General features: G+C 45.5%; 1 protein-coding gene across 2 annotated transcripts in view; it reads right to left on the bottom strand.

The window, feature by feature from the left end:
- Window positions 1–8,545: 8,545 nt before the first annotated feature.
- Window positions 8,546–19,551, bottom strand: part of LOC147426655 (protein DA1-related 1-like) — a 76,164-nt gene continuing 65,158 nt past the window's right edge. The window contains exons 4-13 of one of the 2 annotated variants that reach the window (XM_086499173.1): window positions 16,310–16,433; window positions 15,664–15,834; window positions 13,973–14,093; window positions 13,758–13,841; window positions 10,153–10,272; window positions 9,869–10,081; window positions 9,709–9,771; window positions 9,474–9,592; window positions 9,234–9,292; window positions 8,546–9,117 (exon numbers count right to left, since the gene is read on the bottom strand). In XM_086499173.1, coding sequence (XP_086355299.1) covers window positions 8,816–9,117; window positions 9,234–9,292; window positions 9,474–9,592; window positions 9,709–9,771; window positions 9,869–10,081; window positions 10,153–10,272; window positions 13,758–13,841; window positions 13,973–14,093; window positions 15,664–15,834; window positions 16,310–16,433 — 1,376 coding nt within the window. In that variant the 3' untranslated portion in view covers window positions 8,546–8,815. The remainder of the gene's footprint in view (window positions 9,118–9,233; window positions 9,293–9,473; window positions 9,593–9,708; window positions 9,772–9,868; window positions 10,082–10,152; window positions 10,273–13,757; window positions 13,842–13,972; window positions 14,094–15,663; window positions 15,835–16,309; window positions 16,434–19,551) is intronic. The other variant, XM_086499175.1, reaches the window with a different exon arrangement.

Here is a 19,551-nt window from a genome sequence, read left to right as displayed (position 1 = left end):
ATCTTATATAGATGGTCGGTTCATCGTCTAGGTAGTGAGTCTTACACAGAGCACTGCTTCACCATCCCTGCACATCTGAGCCTCGACACCCCACTTGTACCTGTGAGTCCTGGGCTGGAGTTGAGTGTGCTACCACGCCAGAGTCTGTACATGGTTCTTTGAGCTAGTCGAGTCCACATGTTCTGGTCCACTGTTGTGTCTCTGTTGTTATCCATTGTTTTTGTGTTTCATTCTGTTTGAGAAAGTTTCCATTTGTTTGAGTGAGATTGTCACGCACATTGCACTGAGGGGCACCCACACTGTAGAGAGCACCACACATTATCCTCGCTACAGGTGCTTTTATTTTGGCGATCACGGTGGGACCTCAACTGAAATCTCACTCTGTTGAGTAGCTGGTTTCTTCGCTTCGCCTGTGCAGCCTGTTGGTCTGGTCCAGTTTCACCCTTGACAGCTTAATCTAGCTGGTCTAGTCTCTCGCCTTGTTGGTCTGGTCCTCTCTCGCCTTGGTCCACCCAGTCCTCATCCTGGTCTAGTCCTTCTCGTCCCTGGTCTAGTCCCTCCTCGTCCTGGTCCAGGCCAGGTGGTCTAGTCACTCGCCCTGGTCTAGTAGAGTCTAGACCAATGTTCAGCCAAGTGAAGGTTGTCTTGCCCAAGTGAAGGTCTTCTTGCCCAAAGCTTGGTGGGGTTGGCGGTTACTGCATGACACATACAAGGAGGTCTTTGGAGCGTCAAAGTGTACTACTGAGTCCTCTGAAGTACTACCACAGACGACGTCAACCCTTGGTGCCCAGTAGAAGCATATTAACCCCATCGCCTATACCTACTCATACGGCTACCTCCATTCCTTCGACCGGTTCTACATCCTCCAGGTCACCTTCTCCGGTAAGGCTCTCCCCCATTTTGTTACAGCAAGCTAGTGAGCAACAGACTCAGGAGCAAGAGGCCATGGAGGAGCTCACAAGTGTTCTGGCAAAGGTGAACATCAAGTTCCCTACCTTTAAAGGTCTCTCCGCAGAAGATACAGACGACCATGCTCGGAGGTTTGTCTCTCTTTGCAGAGGTCGTGGCCTCAACAGAGAAGACGCATACCTGGTGCTCTTCCCGTCCACCTTGGATGGTCTTGCAGATAAATGGTACAATCAGTTTGCTGAAAACCACTTTACTACTTGGACCATGTTAAGACATCAGTTCTGTGAAGCTTTTCGACCAGGGGATTATCAAGAGAAGATCCTAGATGAGTCGGAAACCAGGGGAATTCATGGTGAAGAAGTGGGTAGAGAAGGCTCTGCCAAAGACTTCTCAACAAAAGCTCAGAGAAAGTCTCCGTCCTGAAGCCAGTCTGGAGGACTTTGTTGCTACTGCTACTAGAATAGAGGGAGCAAGAAGGCAGTTCACGGACTCTGCTCAGTTAGATACTGTCCTTGTACTCGTGGATAGTCCATCAGACCCCTTGACTTCTTTAAGAAGGGAACTGGAAGCCCTAAAGTTACAGCGGGCCCTTCACGAAGAGAGATCCTTCTCTCTCATACAGGAGAAGCCTCCACATCAAGAGGCTTATGATCAACTTAAAAGAGAGTTAGAAGAGCTCAGGTCTCAGCAGGAGACTAGGGCTATGGTATGGTGTAGTTCATGCCGCTCTCCAGGACACCCTCCACAGGACTGTCCTCTTCGCTCTTATTGCCACTTCTGCGAAAAAACGGGTCATGAAGATAAGGATTGCTACTATATAAAGGGATTGCACAAAATACAACAAAGTCTTGGTCCTTCTCTTCGGCAAGGGCCAGCACCTGCATCCAACATGGTTTCTCCTTGTGGCCATCCACACCATATGCCACCTTTGCTGACAGCCCCTCCTATGCAAGGTATGCAGAGCACTTTTCCCTCTCAGAGCTTTTATCATACCCATGCTCCCTCAACACCTCACAGCTTCTATGCCTCCACCTCCAACTCCATGGAACAAGGACCACCTCAGTCCTTCGACTCGTCCAGTGAATCGACCCATTTTGTGCTACAGATGCGGGGAATATGGTCATTACCAAAGCAAATGCCCTCTACCTGAAGGGTCCCCTCCCTGCCCCCATCATTGCCCTGATATGAAGGATCACTACAGTAAAGATTGCCCTCAAATTCATGCATCTACGGCTTCGAACCCAAGTCAAAGTCAGATTGAGTTTGCCTTTCCCAAGCTCAATTTGATAGCAGTTAGCACTGTTTCTCAGCCGCCCCCTTCTACCCACGTGGTTACCCCTCAAAATAAGCCGCCGCAGTTGGCAGAGGAGCCATCGGGCGTGCTCACCCGGGCCCAGAGAGCCGCTCTCGGTCTTAGCATTCCAGCAAGTTCAACTCCCCCACACAGTCTCACACCAATGGATACCCTGCCTACAGTTGTTAACAAGCCATCCCCCAGTGCCATGAAAGAATCCAAATCTTTACTCTCTGATATTGATGAAGCTTTCTTGGAAGCAGTTTCAGATCTACAAAAGATCAAAGTACCCGAGAAACCACTGGTAGAACAGGAAAAACTTACAGCAGAGTCAGTCTTGAAGAACACCTTCCAACAAGTGTCCCTCTATGACATGCTGCGACTAGATGCAAAGTTTAGAAGTGACACCCTTGCTATTATTCAATCACTTTATCCTGGAGCAAGTCCTAGTGGCGGGCACCTCCCAGTGCGACCATCAGAGTCCTATATGATATCCAATCCCGCTGCTCCCCTCATTGATTATAGAAGCCCTCGCCTGACAGTGTCCGTCTTGGGGCGGAAATTTTTAGGAGTAATTGTGGATGGTGGATCAGGTATCAATATGATGCCTGAGTTCACTATGATGGCTTTAGGCCTGCAGCCTACTCAACCTACTCCCTTCACAGTAACATTGGCCGACCACAGGACAGTATACCCTGTGGGCATAGTGGAAAAAGTGCCTCTGCAGGTACAAGATTTCACTTTTAGTTTGGATTTTGTTGTGATTCGTCTTCCACAGGTGGAGGGCGGATTTCCCTTGCTCATCGGAAGACCATGGCTGCGACACACTAAAGCACTTCATGATTGGGGAAACAATGCCATGTGGATACATACTCCTGGCTCCCCGATGCAACCAATTCGCCTAGAAGGAGGCATGGATCCCGTCGTGCAACATAGTTCTTTGTCCTTAGCAACCAGCCTCGAATTGGAACAGCCTACTCCACCTGACGGGTCAGATGAGGATCTGTTGGAGTGGTTGGATGCTACCAAATCTATGCCCTGTTTTGGAGTTTCGATTCACTCTTTGACTGAAGGTACACCCTCTTCCAATGAGCCACCCGAGCCAGCTCAAAGGTCGAAGGTCACAGAAGCTACTCCTGATGGAAGCCTTTGAATTTGGTGAGCCTATGAAGAATCATAGAAATGGGAAGAAATCCCCTAAAAAAGAGTTCAACCCCCATCAAACATCAGCCCCATTGGTTTCTGCTTCTCCAACCAGAACGAAGCTAACCTCTGTGTCTAGCCAAATCCCTTCACAGAACAGGTCCTGCTTGATGAATTCCCTGCTCCTGATAGTTGTCTTGCTGAGAATAGTTGGCTTTGTCCTCAACCTGCACTTTCATAATGGTCTGACACTACTCGCCCCTACCCTCCCCCTCACACAATCTCGCCCCGTCCCTACCCCCTACTCACCCCTACCCACCCCTTCTTGCTCTCGCCCCTACCCTCCCCTACTCGCCCCTACCCTACCCCCTACCCACCCCTTCTTGCTCTCGCCCCTACCCTCCCCTACTCGCCCCTACCCTACCCCCTACCCACCCCTTCTTGCTCTCGCCCCTACCCTCCCCCTCACACTCTCTCGCCCCTAACCACCCCTACCCACCCCCTACTTGCCCCTACCCTACCCCCTTCTCGCCCCTACCCACCCCTTCTTGCTCTCGCCCCTACCCTCCCCCTACTCTCCCCCTACTCGCCCCTACCCTTTCTTGCCCTCGCCCCTACCCTACCCTACTCGCCCCTACCCATCCCCTCCCTTCCCCTCGACCCTACCCACCCCTCTCGCCCCTACCCTTTCTTGCCCTCACCCCTACCCTCCCCTCCCCTCCCGTCCCCCCCTCACCCCTACCCACTACCTCCCTTGCCTCACCCCTACCTACCCCTTGCCCCTATCTAGCCTTCCCCACCCTTCTCAGACTCAAAAAATTTTCCCCCAACATAAGATGGCTCGATGCATTCACTTGGTTGCCATCCTGTTTTGATGTGAAGGCATTTTTGTTCTGCCATCATGATGGAACTACCCATAGCTTAACCCTATTTGCGGTGTTACTCGGGCTTATGGTCATCCCTCCCTTCGAGAAGAATGTTGTTGCAAAAAATGTGGCAAGTTCGTTGCAATTGCAAACATGGACCAAGTCATTTTACTATCACTATGGTTAGGGCAGATAATGATGCACTAGAATCAAACTGAGCTTATCTCTTTGCTGTAGAACATCATTTTTTAGCAGTGCAGTGTGTTTAAACTCCACTTTTGGGCCTAGAACCTGCTTCAAGAAGGATGTACAAATGCAGTACCTAATGGTTTTCTTTTCACAGTTTTTTCAGTATTCCTCTCACCGGGACGGTGAGAGGTCTTGTGGCGGGCAACCTGTAGCAGGCTACAGTGTCACTTTCACAAGACACTCAGTTAGTACAGTTAGTCTGGTGTGAACTGTCCGTTCTGGTTCACACTGGACGTACACTCTGGGCAATGACAGGTGGCAGGGATACGGATGGTGGCCTAGTGGACATGTGGCCAGGTCACACTTAGCTGGCTGACATTTATGAGCCGTTGGTGGCTCTTTATGATTGTATCTATGAGTAGTAGCCGTTGGGTCATTATCATTATCTTATATAGATGGTCGGTTCATCGTCTAGGTAGCGAGTCTTACACAGAGCACTGCGTCACCATCCCTGCACATCTGAGCCTCGACACCCCACTTGTACCTGTGAGTCCTGGGCTGGAGCTGAGTGTGCTACCACGCCAGAGCCTGTACATGGTTCTTTGAGCTAGTCAAGTCCACTGTTGTGTCTCTGTTGTTATCCATTGTTTCTATGTTTCATTCTGTTTGAGACAGTTTCCATTTGTTTGAGTGAGATTGTCACGCACATTGCACTGAGGGGCACCCACACTGTAGAGAGCACGACACATTATCCGCGCTACATTAGCTCAAAAAAGAACCAAGTAATACAATCTCCTAGGGAACTTTGAAATCTCTGAAGTAGATTCCAGTAGATCAAAACCGTGTCAGATGTAATTATAAGTTCAAAGATGTAGCAAAAACCTAGGCCTATTAGAAATCATATCTAAGATATGAGTATTAGAGCTTATTAAATACCATCGCCTATTAATAGCATTCCATGCTAGTTGCGTACAACCAAGTTTGTTAGGGCAATCCTCAAACAACAAGACATGCATCCTTTTAGATCAAGGAGAATATATGACCAGAACTAGTTAGTAAGGTAGTGCAAAGGAGCCCCTATTAAGTATCACACAATATAATACCCTCAAATCAAACCCATTGGAAATCCCCAAGGGTCAGAAAGTATGATATAAGTGTCAAGTGTAACTATCCTAAACATTATTTATAACCAAGCTAGCATAAGAAGATTTAAATATTTTCCACGGAGTCTTTCTCAGTGTTTTTCATACAATGCATAACATCATGAGCTTCTGCTCGAGAGGCACAGCATATTTAGTTAGGTACGATTGGGGGCAGGGGACCCCCGGCCCCCCCACCGGGCCGGCGGTCCCTTGCCCCCAATCGTACCTAGCTAGGTATGTGGTGCCTCCCTCACAGAAGCTCATGATGTTGAGGTAAGTCAACAATGTGGGAAATATTGTGAGAATTTGTCCAAAATTTCTTGTGTATATAGTAGAGGAGAGATACTAATCATTTAGAAACCAATAACATCAGCACGTTGCATTTGCCACAAGAAATTATTGGTGAGAGACCATGCCAGTAGATCCAATCAAGAAGTAGATCCAATCAAGAAGTAAAGAAGCCCTAGCCAGGCAAAACGATCTCTAAGTGCTTGGGAGCCTATTAGTGAGGCAAGCCAGAGTGAGTGGGGTAGTCAGTCAAACCAATATAAGGTAAGAGCAAGCTATCAAGATTTATTTTCCATTTCTTCACTTGTCAAACGTGGCATTAGAAATTGATCAAAGCAAGCACTCTTAAGAGTATTCGGAACATTCTCAAATAGAGAAAAGAGCAATACAAGGTAAGAGCTAGCTATCAAGGCTAGCCAAGCCCATAGGCAGTAAGCTAGAGAATCCAGAAAATTCTTATTAGAAAAAAGACCAGTAAAGAGTTATGAACTAGACTTAATCACAAGAAGTTTTGGAAAAATTTTCACAATATTTCCCACATTGTGACTTACCTCAACATCATGAGCTTCTGTGAGGGAGGTGCCCCATACCTAGCTAGGTACGATTGGGGGCAGGGGACCGCCGGCCCGGTGGGGGGGCCGGGGTCCCCTGCCCTCTATCGTACCTAGCTAGGTATGCCCACCGGGCCGGCGGTCCCCTGCCCCCAATCGTACCTAGCTAGGTATGCGGTGCCTCTTGAGCAGAAGCTCATGATGTTATGCATTGTATGAAAAACACCGAGAAAGACTCTGTTTTCCTACATGAGAAAATTTCTAAATCTTCTTGTGAATGCATCTTCTGTAGTGGAATCATGCTAGTGCACAACAAATTGCTTTTTATGGTGTAGGGAAAGGACCTGCAGTGTCCTTTCCCCGTAAAACGAACGACCGCATGGCGACTAGCGGAGGCCGAGAGCCATGGTGGGAGCACGTTTTACAAGGGAAAGGACACTGCAGGTCCTTTCCCGGCCGTCACTGTCGGGGGAAGGAGGGCCAATATTCCAGCTATTTCGAGTTCCAAGTGCTGATGTGCGCAGTGTGGATTGGTTGGACCTGCTACATTCTTCCTGCTGAGTTGTCGAACGCAGGTGCCATTCCCTCTGCTGATGTGCCACGACCCTGCGCTCCTGCACAGATTCCAGGCTCTGAGTTGGCAAGCATTGATTGGCCAAAGACGTACAGAATTCCCAACGCTGATGTGGCACTGATCTGTGTGATGCAGGCTGAAATTCCGGTGTAGAATCCTCAAGAAATGCACGGTTGTGATTAGCTGCCCTCCGACCCCCGACTGTGACGGAGTATTTCTAACATCTTTTGAAAGTACCATGATGAGAAACCAACATGAGAATCATATCAGGGTTCAAAGTTTAAGAGCCCACTTCTCTGATCAGATCATAGGCCCACTAGAGCGGGGATACAAATACACCATATAATCTAAAGAGCAAAATCCGAAAATGTACAGGCAAATTGTAGAAAACCCATTAAGTTGACAGTACAATCCATTTGGGGGAGAGACAAATACCTGCAAAGAGATTAAGTCATGATGACGCCAGGTGTGGCATCAATGGTACACCACGAGGAAGATCAAGGAGAATCCTCAGCCAAGTCTAATTCATTCCTATGTCCAAGATGAAGAGCCAATATGCTCATAGGTGAAGACAATGAAAGGTGTGTGCTACAGGAAAAGTATCCTTAAGAAATGGATAGAGGGAAGGTGCATTCCTTTCAATCCTAATGAAAGCTCACATGAAAGAAAACTCAAAGAAGTAATTGGACCAATAGAACTTACAAGAGAGCAAGCGGTCCCGTCACAAGCTCACGGAGACGTGGAAAGATACAAGCCTGTTAGAGGGAGAAGGGAGGAAAGGAACAAGCAAGTCACAACACAAGATATACCTTTAAACCAGGTGAGTTTTAGGAGACTTTCTGATTGGGACAACGAGAAGTTTTTTTTTAGGGAGATGTGAATAAACTGCAACTTCCCACCATATCTAACAAAAAAAGGGTTTGCAAAAGCCTAGTGGTGCTCACTATGTAAGGGTCAGTCCAAGCAAAACAAAGCCTAGGTCTCAATTCTTGAAAGACTTGGACTTTCATTTCTTGCAAGTTTTCAAACAATATCTGATACAATCATTCCTCATGTTGGCACTCACACTTCAGTGCTTTCAACGCTTTTTGAAACAAGGTCACGATGGCCTACATAAGAGGATGAGGAAGAGTGTGACACCCCCTCAATGTTCCTATTTATAGAAATAGGAAAACAAATGTGAACTATCCGTCACAGTGGCCTACATATACAAAGAACAATGCTTAGTTAATGTCCCTCTCACAAGAAATAGGAAGAAAAGAAGTTTTGCTGTCACAATTTGGTCATGTAATGGCTCACAATTGCTCCCAAGACTTCAACCCTTTAATAAGGTTTGATGTATAGGCCACGTAGGTGATAGGATACCTCCTCTTGTGGGCACAATGTGTGTGTTTAGCATGGAACCTACTGGGAGCTCCCTTTCAAGGAAGAAATTGTCAAACTTGCTAGCCAATTCAGTTAGTGGGGCTCCCCAGTGCAAAAAAAGCATTGTTACATTGAAATGAGAGATACATTGGATTAATTTTTTGATGCGATTGGTGCAAAATTCTCCTTAGAAAACATAGCCCCTGCATCTGGCACATCCAACCTCAATTAAAGCACATTAATTTTCATTCATAATGGTAAAGAAACAATGAAATTGTAATGAAACCAAGGGTTTCAATGTTGTGGCAATGTTCCTTGAAGCTGCTCAAGCAGAATACTGCTCTAACAGCATACATGGCACAAATTTAGATGTAAGTCCTCATCATTACCAATGCAGCAAAGAACCTCTTCAGCATTACGGGTATGAAGAGCTTTGCCATTATTTTAGAGCTTTAGATCTCGTGCTGAGGCAGCCTAATCCAATTGCCAAATTCTCAGAGTGGAAAGGAACCAGTCATCTTTATATGTTCCAGAGTGCTTCTCAGGCCAAACTGCACCATGGATGCATGGCCTGCTCGAAAACCTTCACCATAGATCGGTGATGAGTCCATTGCAATCTGATGGAGGAAAAACCCACCTAGCTTTTTCTCCACTTCAGACTTAGGGCCCTTCTTGGCAGCTGATGATGACGACGACGACGAGCTACTTGATCCCGCCATAACCTCAGATTCCAGCCACATATGTGCCAAAACTTGGCAGATGCCCTCTTCCACATCAGGTTGCAGATTTCTGAAGCCTACAACACAAAAGAGCCAATATTTTCTCAGAAGTGGATGCATGCAGCTATGTATGTGTAGCTAGATTTTGAGGAATGAAGATAAACAAACTAAAAAGGTGGTCCCGTAAACTCACCGTTTAGACGTAGCCATGCATGCATCAGCTCATGAGCCAGGATTGACCCTGTGAGTAGCCTGTTGTAAAGAAAAGAAAAATCCACACAAGCTACATGATTTGAATTGTAGGTTAAAACCGTGCATAAAGATGTGAGAATCTGTGAAAAAATACACACATTTCAATGATAATTCCTGCAAACAAAGGCATGAATGTGTGTCTTACATCCCGGATTACTGAATGCTAACAGCAGAACCTAACCTTGGTAGGCCATAGAGAACCAGTATGGCTGTAACTTCGCAATGGCGCGTAAGCTTTTGAGATTCCGTTCTCATATCAATAATGCTGTTACCAGCACCAATTCTGGGTTTTCTGAAAATCTGTCAAATGAAGAGATCACGCAAGATGGCCACAATTGCAATAGACTCTAACAGTTCTAGCACAAGATCATGTCTTGCAGGATACTGGCAAATACGGAAGAAAGATCTATTCTTACTATGTTCACAGTTTGCTCTTCGGACAAGCACAGGCCCCTTGTTTCTGGCATGTGGTGATGTCCCTTCAAATGAAAACCGAAGATGAGCAAGTGCACACAAACTTAAGGTCTGTAAATTGCTATCATCTATGAAGTCTTGACTATGTGTGATGTAACCTACCTCCTTTTCTCCCTCCATAGCCTCATTCAGAGCTTGCCTCTGAACAAGCAACATTGGTATTTGCTGCTCAATTTTCATATTCATTCCTTCGTAAAAATCCCGGATCTCATGATAAAGCGGCTGACAATCTCCTGTGTCCATTACTGCAGAATCTAGACACTCCAGACACAACTTCCTCCCATCATCCAAAGATATATATTGAGCATCCTTAGACTGTTTTGAACAGAAAACGTGTGTCAAAGGCATTTAGCAGAACAGTTGAAACCTGTTGATATTAGCCTTACCTCCACTCGTTCACAGCTACAGCAACGAGGTGTGCTATCAATCTCATGAGAAGGACAATACTTCTGTCCCCAAAATGGATGAGCTCTGTACTCAATCAAGCCTGTAGTGTTGGTTGGAATCTGTGATTAGAAACATAGATAATTAGGCTAAACAGCTTGAAGGCTTTATGATGCTAGAATGAAAAGTTATTGTGCACAGTGGAGTGGAGGATAAAGGGCCATCCAAAGGTCAATTGAAATATGTTTCACCACCAAGTGACCTCAAACACCTATCCGACGAGGCCTGAACACACGATCTATTACTCAGAAGGGAGCTGGTGTGACCAGTTGGTTTCAGACGAGGGCACACACGGTAGACCATATCTTTACATTGAGGAGAGTCGAGCATGGAAGAAGAGAATATATTGGTGCTATATAGATCTCCGCAAAGCATTTGATACAGTGCCACGTGCGAGATGGATGAGGAGGCTACAGGATATTGAAGTCCCTTGTGGAAATACAGTGGAGCATTTAAGCCTTGTACGAGATAGTGACAGAAGTGGTGTGGGCCCCTGGTGGTATGCCCAATCCAGTCAGTAGCACCATTGGAGTGAAGAAAGGTTGTCCACTTTCCCCTACTTTAATTGGGCTCTATATAGATGAGGTCTCATTAGAAAGAGAAGGAGTGGGAGCTAGCCTACTGGGGTGGTTGACTTGCACGGATAGTGATCTCAAGGTGAGCATCCAAAAGACCAAAGTTATGGTATTTAAGACCTTGTTTCGGTGGGTAACAAGATCACTTGGGGTTACTTTCAGAGGGCCATGACTTTCTCGCCGAGAGACATTAGAGGCTCGACTTGAACGACCATATAGAGCACTCGGGTGTTAGAGAGGCACTATGCACATATACAATGCCATGACCTGTGTACCAAATTGTGGTTCTTTGGTACACTAGTTACACCCACATTCCTTTATGGGGCATTTGCGGACCAAGCCTTTTATCATACGTGGAGACAACTGTTAGTAGATCAGGATTAGCCATACAGAGAGTACTGTAACAAACTTGGACACCCCAAGTCAAGATTTTGTCGCGACACAATAGAGATTCACTGACAGAACAAAAGAGAGACGACACGGTCCGGTGTAGTTCCATGCCAAGAGGTATTGGCCCCAGAGACTGGCGCCCCTTTCAGTATTTCTTTTTTTCTATTGATCGGTGTGCAAAGTACAATTGAGCCCGCGGGTGCTCACTCTCAGTCTCTGTGTCCAGATGCCTTGAAGAGTGAGGCCCTCGGGCTTATTTATTCTTACAAGGGATGCCAAAAGCAGAGCCCCAACATCAGTTAAACTCGAAAGCAAAAGTTCCAAAAGCAACTGGTCTTCAAAAACTGCCAAAAGCAATCAGCATAACTAGCGGAAATTCCTTACGGCAGTCAGCACTTTTTTGTGGAGATCCGTACGCTGCCACGTCAGCATGTCAATGCTATAATGCGGGCATCCATACTGTCCATACGCTGCTGCCACATCAGCAGTCAGCGCGTTTTGCACGTGGCTCTGCCACGTCAGCAGGTGTATGTGTGTCTCCGGGTGGCTCTGCCACGTCACCAGTTTGTGACAAGTACTATGACGGCTGGGTACATATGGAGAGGGTGGTAGTCATGATGATATCATGCAAAGGCTCGATTCCACATGAGGTTATTAGAGCAGAGATGGGTGTGGCGCTTATCCTGGTTGAAATTATGGGAGCTTCAAGATAGATATTCAAGACTAGCGCTAGCATCCTCCATGTAGCTAGCGGCATAGCACCTAAAATACGTGTATTATATTTTAGAATACGGAATGTCCCGTATCAAAACGTACAGAACGTCTCATAACGTTTTCTATTCTAGCTTTTTTTTTGCTCAAATCATATCTATTCTAACGTCTTTTGCTAGTTGATCAAGTGTATTTTAGAGCTTCATGGTGCTTGTTTATGGTTAAAACATTGAAGAGTCATTTAGGAGATGCTTGATCCCGTGTCATTTGTCCTTATTAAAGTATCATATTAAAAAAGTTGACCTATTTTATCTTTGATTCTCAAAAATACATCTAGAACCGTATTGTACCCTACGTATTAAACATCCTTGTCCCATACCTTGGGTGGATGCTACGGAGTACAGGCAGCTTATTGGTTCTATACCGTTCTTGGCTAACACTCAGCCTGAAATTTGCTATGACATGGTATTCACTACAGTGGTGGTGATACTCGTGTCGGCTATAATGATCACGATTGGGTTAATTGTGTTGACACACAAAGTTCCACTATTGGTTATTGCTTTCCCTTTGGTAATTCTCTCTTATCATGGAAGTGTCAAAAGCAAAACACCACTGCATCTTCTTCCACTAAAGCTGAGTATCTATCTTATCTAGACACTACCACTGAGGCTTTATGGCTTCAACAGATTTTGGATCATCTTGCCCTTGCACCTTCGTCTACTACCACCATTTATTCAGATTCTCAAAGTTGCTAATGCTTTAGCACATGATCCTCAGTTTGTGGCCAAACTAAACACATTCATGTTCAGTACCACTTTGTTTGGGATTACATTGAGGATGGTTGTATCAGCTTGGAGTATTGTCCCACCATTGACAATCTTGCAGATCTTCTCACCAAGCCAAGCAGAGATTTTGCTATCTTTACACATGGAGACACGGCATGAATCTCCCTAACCTCAGTGAGGGTCTTGCAGTTCTTTTGGGCGAGGGTAAGGCATCAATCATTGCCAAACCCACACTCTCAGGTATTCATTCATCCATCTCTCGTGAAAGAACCCCCTTGTTTTGTCTCCCGATTATTCATGGCGACACTTTATTGGACTTCCAGGACATTATTTTGCTTGTGGTAGAGCTGGACAAATGACAGCTTGATGCACTCGTCCCACTGTGCATCACAAGCAGAGGCAGCAGACGGAAGTGCAGGAGAGGCTGAAAACCAAAAAGTAGTTTTGTTTTTGACTTGATGTAGTTTGAAATATTTTTGGGGACTACGACCCACATCCTGTGCACCTCCACCCCTGCCATTTCTCGCCATTGGTCACTCTCTGCCAATCACATGAGCTGTACCTGCCTTAAGTCGCCGCCTCACTGCCACCCGCTTGAGACAGACCAAAAGTCACATACACATGCACACAGAGAAGCGACCAGCTCAGCTCTCCATATTCTGGCAGACTGGAAAAACTGGGCAAGGGTCAAGGCAAGGTGAGGGGCTACATAGGCTGCAGAATATAACCGAGCTCACAGCGCCTCAAACTGGTATTTGCAAAATAACAAATGAAACAATTGGTGAATGCATTTGACAAATAGACAAGAAGGATTTTATAATGGAAAAAATAAAAATCCTATCCAAGGCGCAAGTCGAGCCAGAAAGTACTTCGGCACTCTAGGGGCTGTTTGCTGCAAAGCCAAGAGAGTGATTGATCTATCCACAAAGTGTTGATAGAATTTGTCAGATATATCTTGTTAAAAGTACAAGTTTAACCCTAAAAGAGAGGACTGTGATAGGAAAATTATGAATTATAATATTAATCAGTAATTACATATGTAATCACAAAACAAAGTTGGTAACAGCGGCAGATTGAAAACCTTACAAATTCTTTACAAACATCACATCTTGGATGAAATAGCTCTTTGTAACAGCTCTTATGATATGGATTGTTTCCAGACATTGAAAACTGCAAAAGCACCACAAACCAGAAAGTTTGTTTGCATCAGTAAACAATTGAATCAGAGGCCGAGGAAACCGACAAAAAAGCTTTCAGATCTGCCTTTCAGGTAAGAGTGATCTAATTCTTTCCATGTATACCTCATGATCTGATATGGGAGTATTACAGGCATAACAGCAAAAACAGTCTGGATGCCAAACACTCCCCATGCAGCTCAAAAATCGCCCATAGCCAATTTCGTTCTTGCAACCTTCGCAGACCCTGAAGGAGAATTCAAAAACAACAAGACATTGTAATGCTCTTCGAAAAATGTGTTCTGGTCTACTTCTAGCTTGTGTTAACTGTCTCTCCTGAGAATACATGTTTCAAAGTAGATGAGCAGTTTAAGAATTTCTGCGTTCAGGAGATTACTAGAAATAGACTTGTGATCCTGAATAGGAACAATACACTCTTGGATGTTTGACTTAAAACTGCAACCCAGAAAAGAAAACGATGGGGCTTTACGAACCTAATGTGATACTGTTTTCTTCTCAACACATATGCCATGTCAATCGTAAGGTTGAAAATCTCTCCATAACAAAAACCTATGCTTTAAGGTCTTGGATGGCGGAGCCATCCGGCAGTGGTAAACAGCAAGAGGCAAGAGGACACGCAGAGAATCTTCCACAATTGCATTGCAGAGTAACTCCACTATGTGCTGATCTATAAAGGGCAAAAGCATATAAAATGAGAAGCCCCATCTACTAAGATATTTCTACAAGCAATCCTGACACATTTTATCAAAAACTCTTCAAAAGTCTAGAAGTAAAGTGCAACATGCTGGACACACGGTCTGAGAGGTGAACACGGACCGTAAAGGAAAGTGTGGGTTAGATTAAACAAAAAAACTAATCCTGTTGCTGCAACAGTGATGGAAATTACATTGTACGAGAGAAAAGAGATGCACCCCATTCCCGTATTGGGTTTGCTTGGTGCTTCGCATAAATTAAACCATATCTATATGCTTAATGCATTACAATCATCAGTTGGCATCAAGATGGGTCTCTATCCAATAAGTGCAGCCTCTATGGAGCGAAAAAATCACTTGGGAGGCACCTCTTTTGAGGAACGTATAGTGTCTCAACTATCTCTGTGCATCCATAACCAAAGAAGTCTTGCTCTCGCTTCTAAATTCTCATCTATTGGGCTTACAATGATGAGTGAGCCATGTCTTAATACAGCTCTCTGCCCAAAAGTCCCCCTTATTTGTTCTGCTAGAGCATGATCGCCCAGCAATAGGATCTCACAAACCTACTAAGCACAAGGCAGACTCTTCTCCAAATGAATAATTTCATGTCTCAAATTCCTTGGGCCTAGAAACGGTAAATAGTAAACAACACCCCGATGTTCTGGGCCATCAATCACCAACTCTCAAGGCCTACTCCCAATCGCTAACTAACATCCAATCAAGTCTCCCACGCCCCTGCCTCCAAGTCTGTGTAACCCCAAGGAAAATGACATTTTTCAGAGGGCTTGGACTTTGTGTCATCCCAAGAAGAAACTCAAATTCAAAGTTGGTGTGCACCATGCACATCTTTGGTCCAGATATCAGCATTAAAATAATGCATAATGCATTTCATGTAAGCACCTTCGTAGACGTAATTATTGTAAGGATTTCTACGAATGTATTGTTGTATACTTGAGTGGAAAAACACCACAAGCATATTGAAATGTGGGACCGAAACGTTCATAGATAGAAAGGCCTCAAAATATTTGAAAGACAAAAACAAATGGTAACTTTAAGTAAGCAAGCAAGCATATGTTTCACCAATTAAATGGAACGTTTCAGTACCTGAAATATTTCACCCTCAAGACTTTGCTGGACCGCATTTCATGGTGACCATGATTACGGGTCACAACATTTGTAGCTTGCACATGACCCTTTGGCAAAGGAATCTTTGAAGTAAATTGGCAAGTGTAAAGGAGAGATTTGTGTTTCTCTTGTGCAATGTGCTGCTTGTACCTGCCAATTCTTTATCCATCATCTTTTCCATGGTTTAGGAACTCTACTGACAGCAACCAAACCAGAGTTCATGATCCAATGAGTTTTGTATTTAGTGAAACTCTCCCCTACATCCATGTGCACTACTTTGAGGATAGTCATGACTATGCTACTTCCTGAGGCATAAGAGACCAATAAGGTATGACCTTTAAAAGTTTGAATCACAACTTTTCCCTGTTGTAGGGGCTCTCAAAAACGGCATCTGTTTAGGGTGTTGCAGATGAGAAGGGACTACAGACTTGAGAAGGCATAGCACCGGAACCATTAGTGTGCTTATATATTTGGAATAGCACCAAACCATCATGACGTCTAATAATAAAACATAACAGCTACCGGAAAGTAGTATAAAACTATTACAAAATGCCGACACCACATGAGGACCTTGATGTAAATGTATGTATGGAAACCAAATGATAGACAATGCAAAACGTATTACCTTCTCCCTGTAGGGGCATGCACTCGTGCTGGAACTGGTCGAGGAGATGGCTCCTCAAGATCCAAGCTCGCTTGCAGTGCTCTTGCCAAATCTTCATCATCCTCCACCTGCGGAGAATGATTGCCTGAGCATAATACAAACTGTTAGGCAGGAGTAGCACCTCTCTCTCTCTCTCTCTCTCTCTCAACCTCCTGCCACAGCCCCTCGCGCTGCAACCCCCCACCCCTCCTCCCCCCCCTTGCGCTGCAACCCCCCTTCCCCCCCCCCCCCCCCCTTCGCACTGCCCCCACAGACCTGCCCCTCCCCTCCCTCCCCCCTGCAGCCCCGCCCCTCTTTGCGCTCTGCTGCCTCCTGCGCAGCCCGTCCCCCTCGTCTTATACCCCCCCCCCCCCCCCCCCCCCCCCCCCCCCCCGCAGGTACAGCAGCAGCAGATTTTGAAATTTTGCAATTTGGCAGTTTTTCGGACAGTTGCAGAAATTTACAGGAAATTACAGAACTCAGAAATTGCAGAAATTGCAGATTTTCAAAAATTGCAGAATTGGCAGAAAATTGGAGAAATTACATAAAGCGGATTTTTTGTCGTTTTGGTCGTATTTTGCAGAAATTGCAGGAAATGCACGCCATGTATGCTTAGTGTGGAACATGTATGCATAATGTGGAAGCACTTGTGTGTATAGGTCAATTTTTCCTCGTTTTTGGCACCGATCAAACATGAGGAAGCAAAATGATAAGGCCAAGCCCTTAGAAGACGCAGTTTAAAAGTGCAAAGAAGAAATGGCCGAAACCATTAACCAGATCAACCGCCACCTATTAGGGACAATAAAAATGCTCGAAGATCGCGTTTCGGCCCAAGAAAGCAAGATCACGGCAATGGGAGATCGGATGACGGCCCAAAACGAAGAAATTGCGTCACTCAAGAAGGAGCTCGCTGAGGCACGATCATGAAACATGCTTGAAGAGGGAGAATTGCAGCCCTTTGTGATAGAAGAACTCAACACAATCAAAGAGCAAGTGCGAGCCATCAAAGAGGGGGAAGAGCAACATAAAGAAATGACGACTTCTTGGGTGGACGTTATTACAGAGACTCAAAAAAAAGCAGATGAGGCTGAGAAATGGATTGAGGTTGCCAAGAAAGGGAAAAGCAAGGAAACACCATCCACACCCACCATTATCAACCTGACATTAAAAGAGGAGCAAAGAAAACGTGTACGCTGTCTACATGTGAGAATTTGCGGCCTTAAAGACAAAGACAATGTAGACGAAGAGGTAAAAGAACTCATGGTTTTGATGGGGGTTCGTGAGCCGATGCACTCAAGAGCTTGAAGAGTGGGTAACAAGAAAAATGGGAGCAAGGGGGAAAGCTCGAAAGAAAGGGCACTCATCCTTTGTTTTCCCTCCATGGAAGCGAAGGACTTTTTGAAGAAGAGACCAACTCTTAAGAAGACGGACATATTTCTCGGGGATGACCTTACCCTCTCACAGGTCGCCCATATGTAGGAAGTAATGCCAGAGATTAGAGCGGCAAGGGAAAAAGGTAAGATTGCTTTTTACCGAGACGGAAGAGTGGTGATATTGGAGCCACGCTCCACATGACAGTGTGAGGCCTATGGGACCACACTCAAAGTTGCTACCTGGAATTGTAATGGATCTATGTGTCTTGATGTGGGTGCTTTTGAGGATAGTTTACCGGGAGAGACATCATCTTCTACTCAGAGACACATCAGGCCCCTGGGCAGTCTATGCCTCACATTAGTGGATACAGATGGAAGACAGTTTGTAGACAAGAGACACGATCAGAGCACAGAGGGCGGGGCTGAGGAGGAGTGGCAGTGTTATTCAGGGAGGAGTTGCAGCCATTGATACATATAGCTCGTAGGGATGAACAAGCTAGGTACATGTGGGTGAGATTGAGAGCAGAGACTGACAGATATCTTTACATTGCCATTTGCTACTTTCTCCCGAGTACGTCAATATATGCACCACCCAAAGGACAGTCCCCCTTCTCTATTTTGGATGATGACAGATGGGAATTCTCTAGAGATGGTGACATTATTATTCTAGGGGAGTTCAATGCTAGGACTGCCCATCATCAGATGGTATTTTATGATACTTCAGAGGAGATGCTGAGAGAGCTGGATGTTGCAGAGACGGGCCTATCCAAAATACCACACGATGGGGAACATACTGAGTATGGACGACACTCTTGATAGACATGGGGACTGCACATGGATTGGCCATCTTGAATGGCCTACAGAGATTTCCCGCTACGGGAGGCTTCACATGCTTTCCACACAGACATAGAGCCAGCATGGTAGATTATGTCATGGCATAGCCGAGCCTCATCTCTAGTATCCAGGATCTCATAGTTGGGCCCACACATGTGGGGGTGTGTCACAAATGCGGGCACCACGTGCCAATAGAAAAGAACAGACTGAACAGACTTTTAGCACTTCAATAACAACTGTTCAATAACAACTGAACTGAGAGAGAGAGAGAGAGAGAGAGAGAGAGAGACGACACGCGACACGGAGTGGCGAAATTCCACCCCAGAGAGTATTGGCCCCAAACCTTGGCGCCCCTTTCGGTATTTCTTTATATTACTGCTGATTCGCAAAGTACAACAGCCGCGGAGCACCTCCTCTGCAATCTGCGCGCTGAAGAGTGCCAGAGAGGGCCCCCAAGGCTCATATTTAAAGGCCCAAAGCCTAAAAGCATCAAATATGAAAAGCTGACTCCAAAAAATCACTTTCCTAAAATTTCGGGATTTCCCTAAAAATCCGCCGCGAATTCCGGGACGTCTGTACAGGTGCCACATCATCATATTTTGATGTGCAAAGTCTTTTGAGTGTGTTCTCCTTTATTTTTAATGCCTTTATGTCACTTGGGGCCCCATCGGACGGGGTCCCCATAAGTTGGTAGGACTTCTTTTGTTGCTTGTTCTTCTTAGGGTTTCTAGAATTAGGGTTTGCAGGTTTTAGGGTTAGGGTTTCCAGAATTAGGGTTTGCAGGTTTTAGGGTTAGGGTTTCCAAAATTAGGGTTCAGCAGTTAGGGTTTCTGGCAAAAATTAGGGTTTGCAGGTTTTAGGGTTAGGGTTTCCAGAATTAGGGTTTCAGCAATTAGGGTTACCACGTCCTCACTCTGTGACACTTCTTCTACTGCTTCTTAGGGTTTAGGCCCCTCGGCCGGCATCTGTAAGTTGGCTCCATTCTTTAGGCTTTGACACGTCAGCAGTTTGTTACAT

This window comes from Adiantum capillus-veneris, chromosome 24 (assembly GCF_014529385.1).
Source record: "Adiantum capillus-veneris isolate H3 chromosome 24, ASM1452938v2, whole genome shotgun sequence".
NCBI classification, from domain to species: Eukaryota; Viridiplantae; Streptophyta; class Polypodiopsida; order Polypodiales; family Pteridaceae; genus Adiantum; species Adiantum capillus-veneris.
This window is presented reverse-complemented; position numbering and strand designations above follow the sequence as displayed.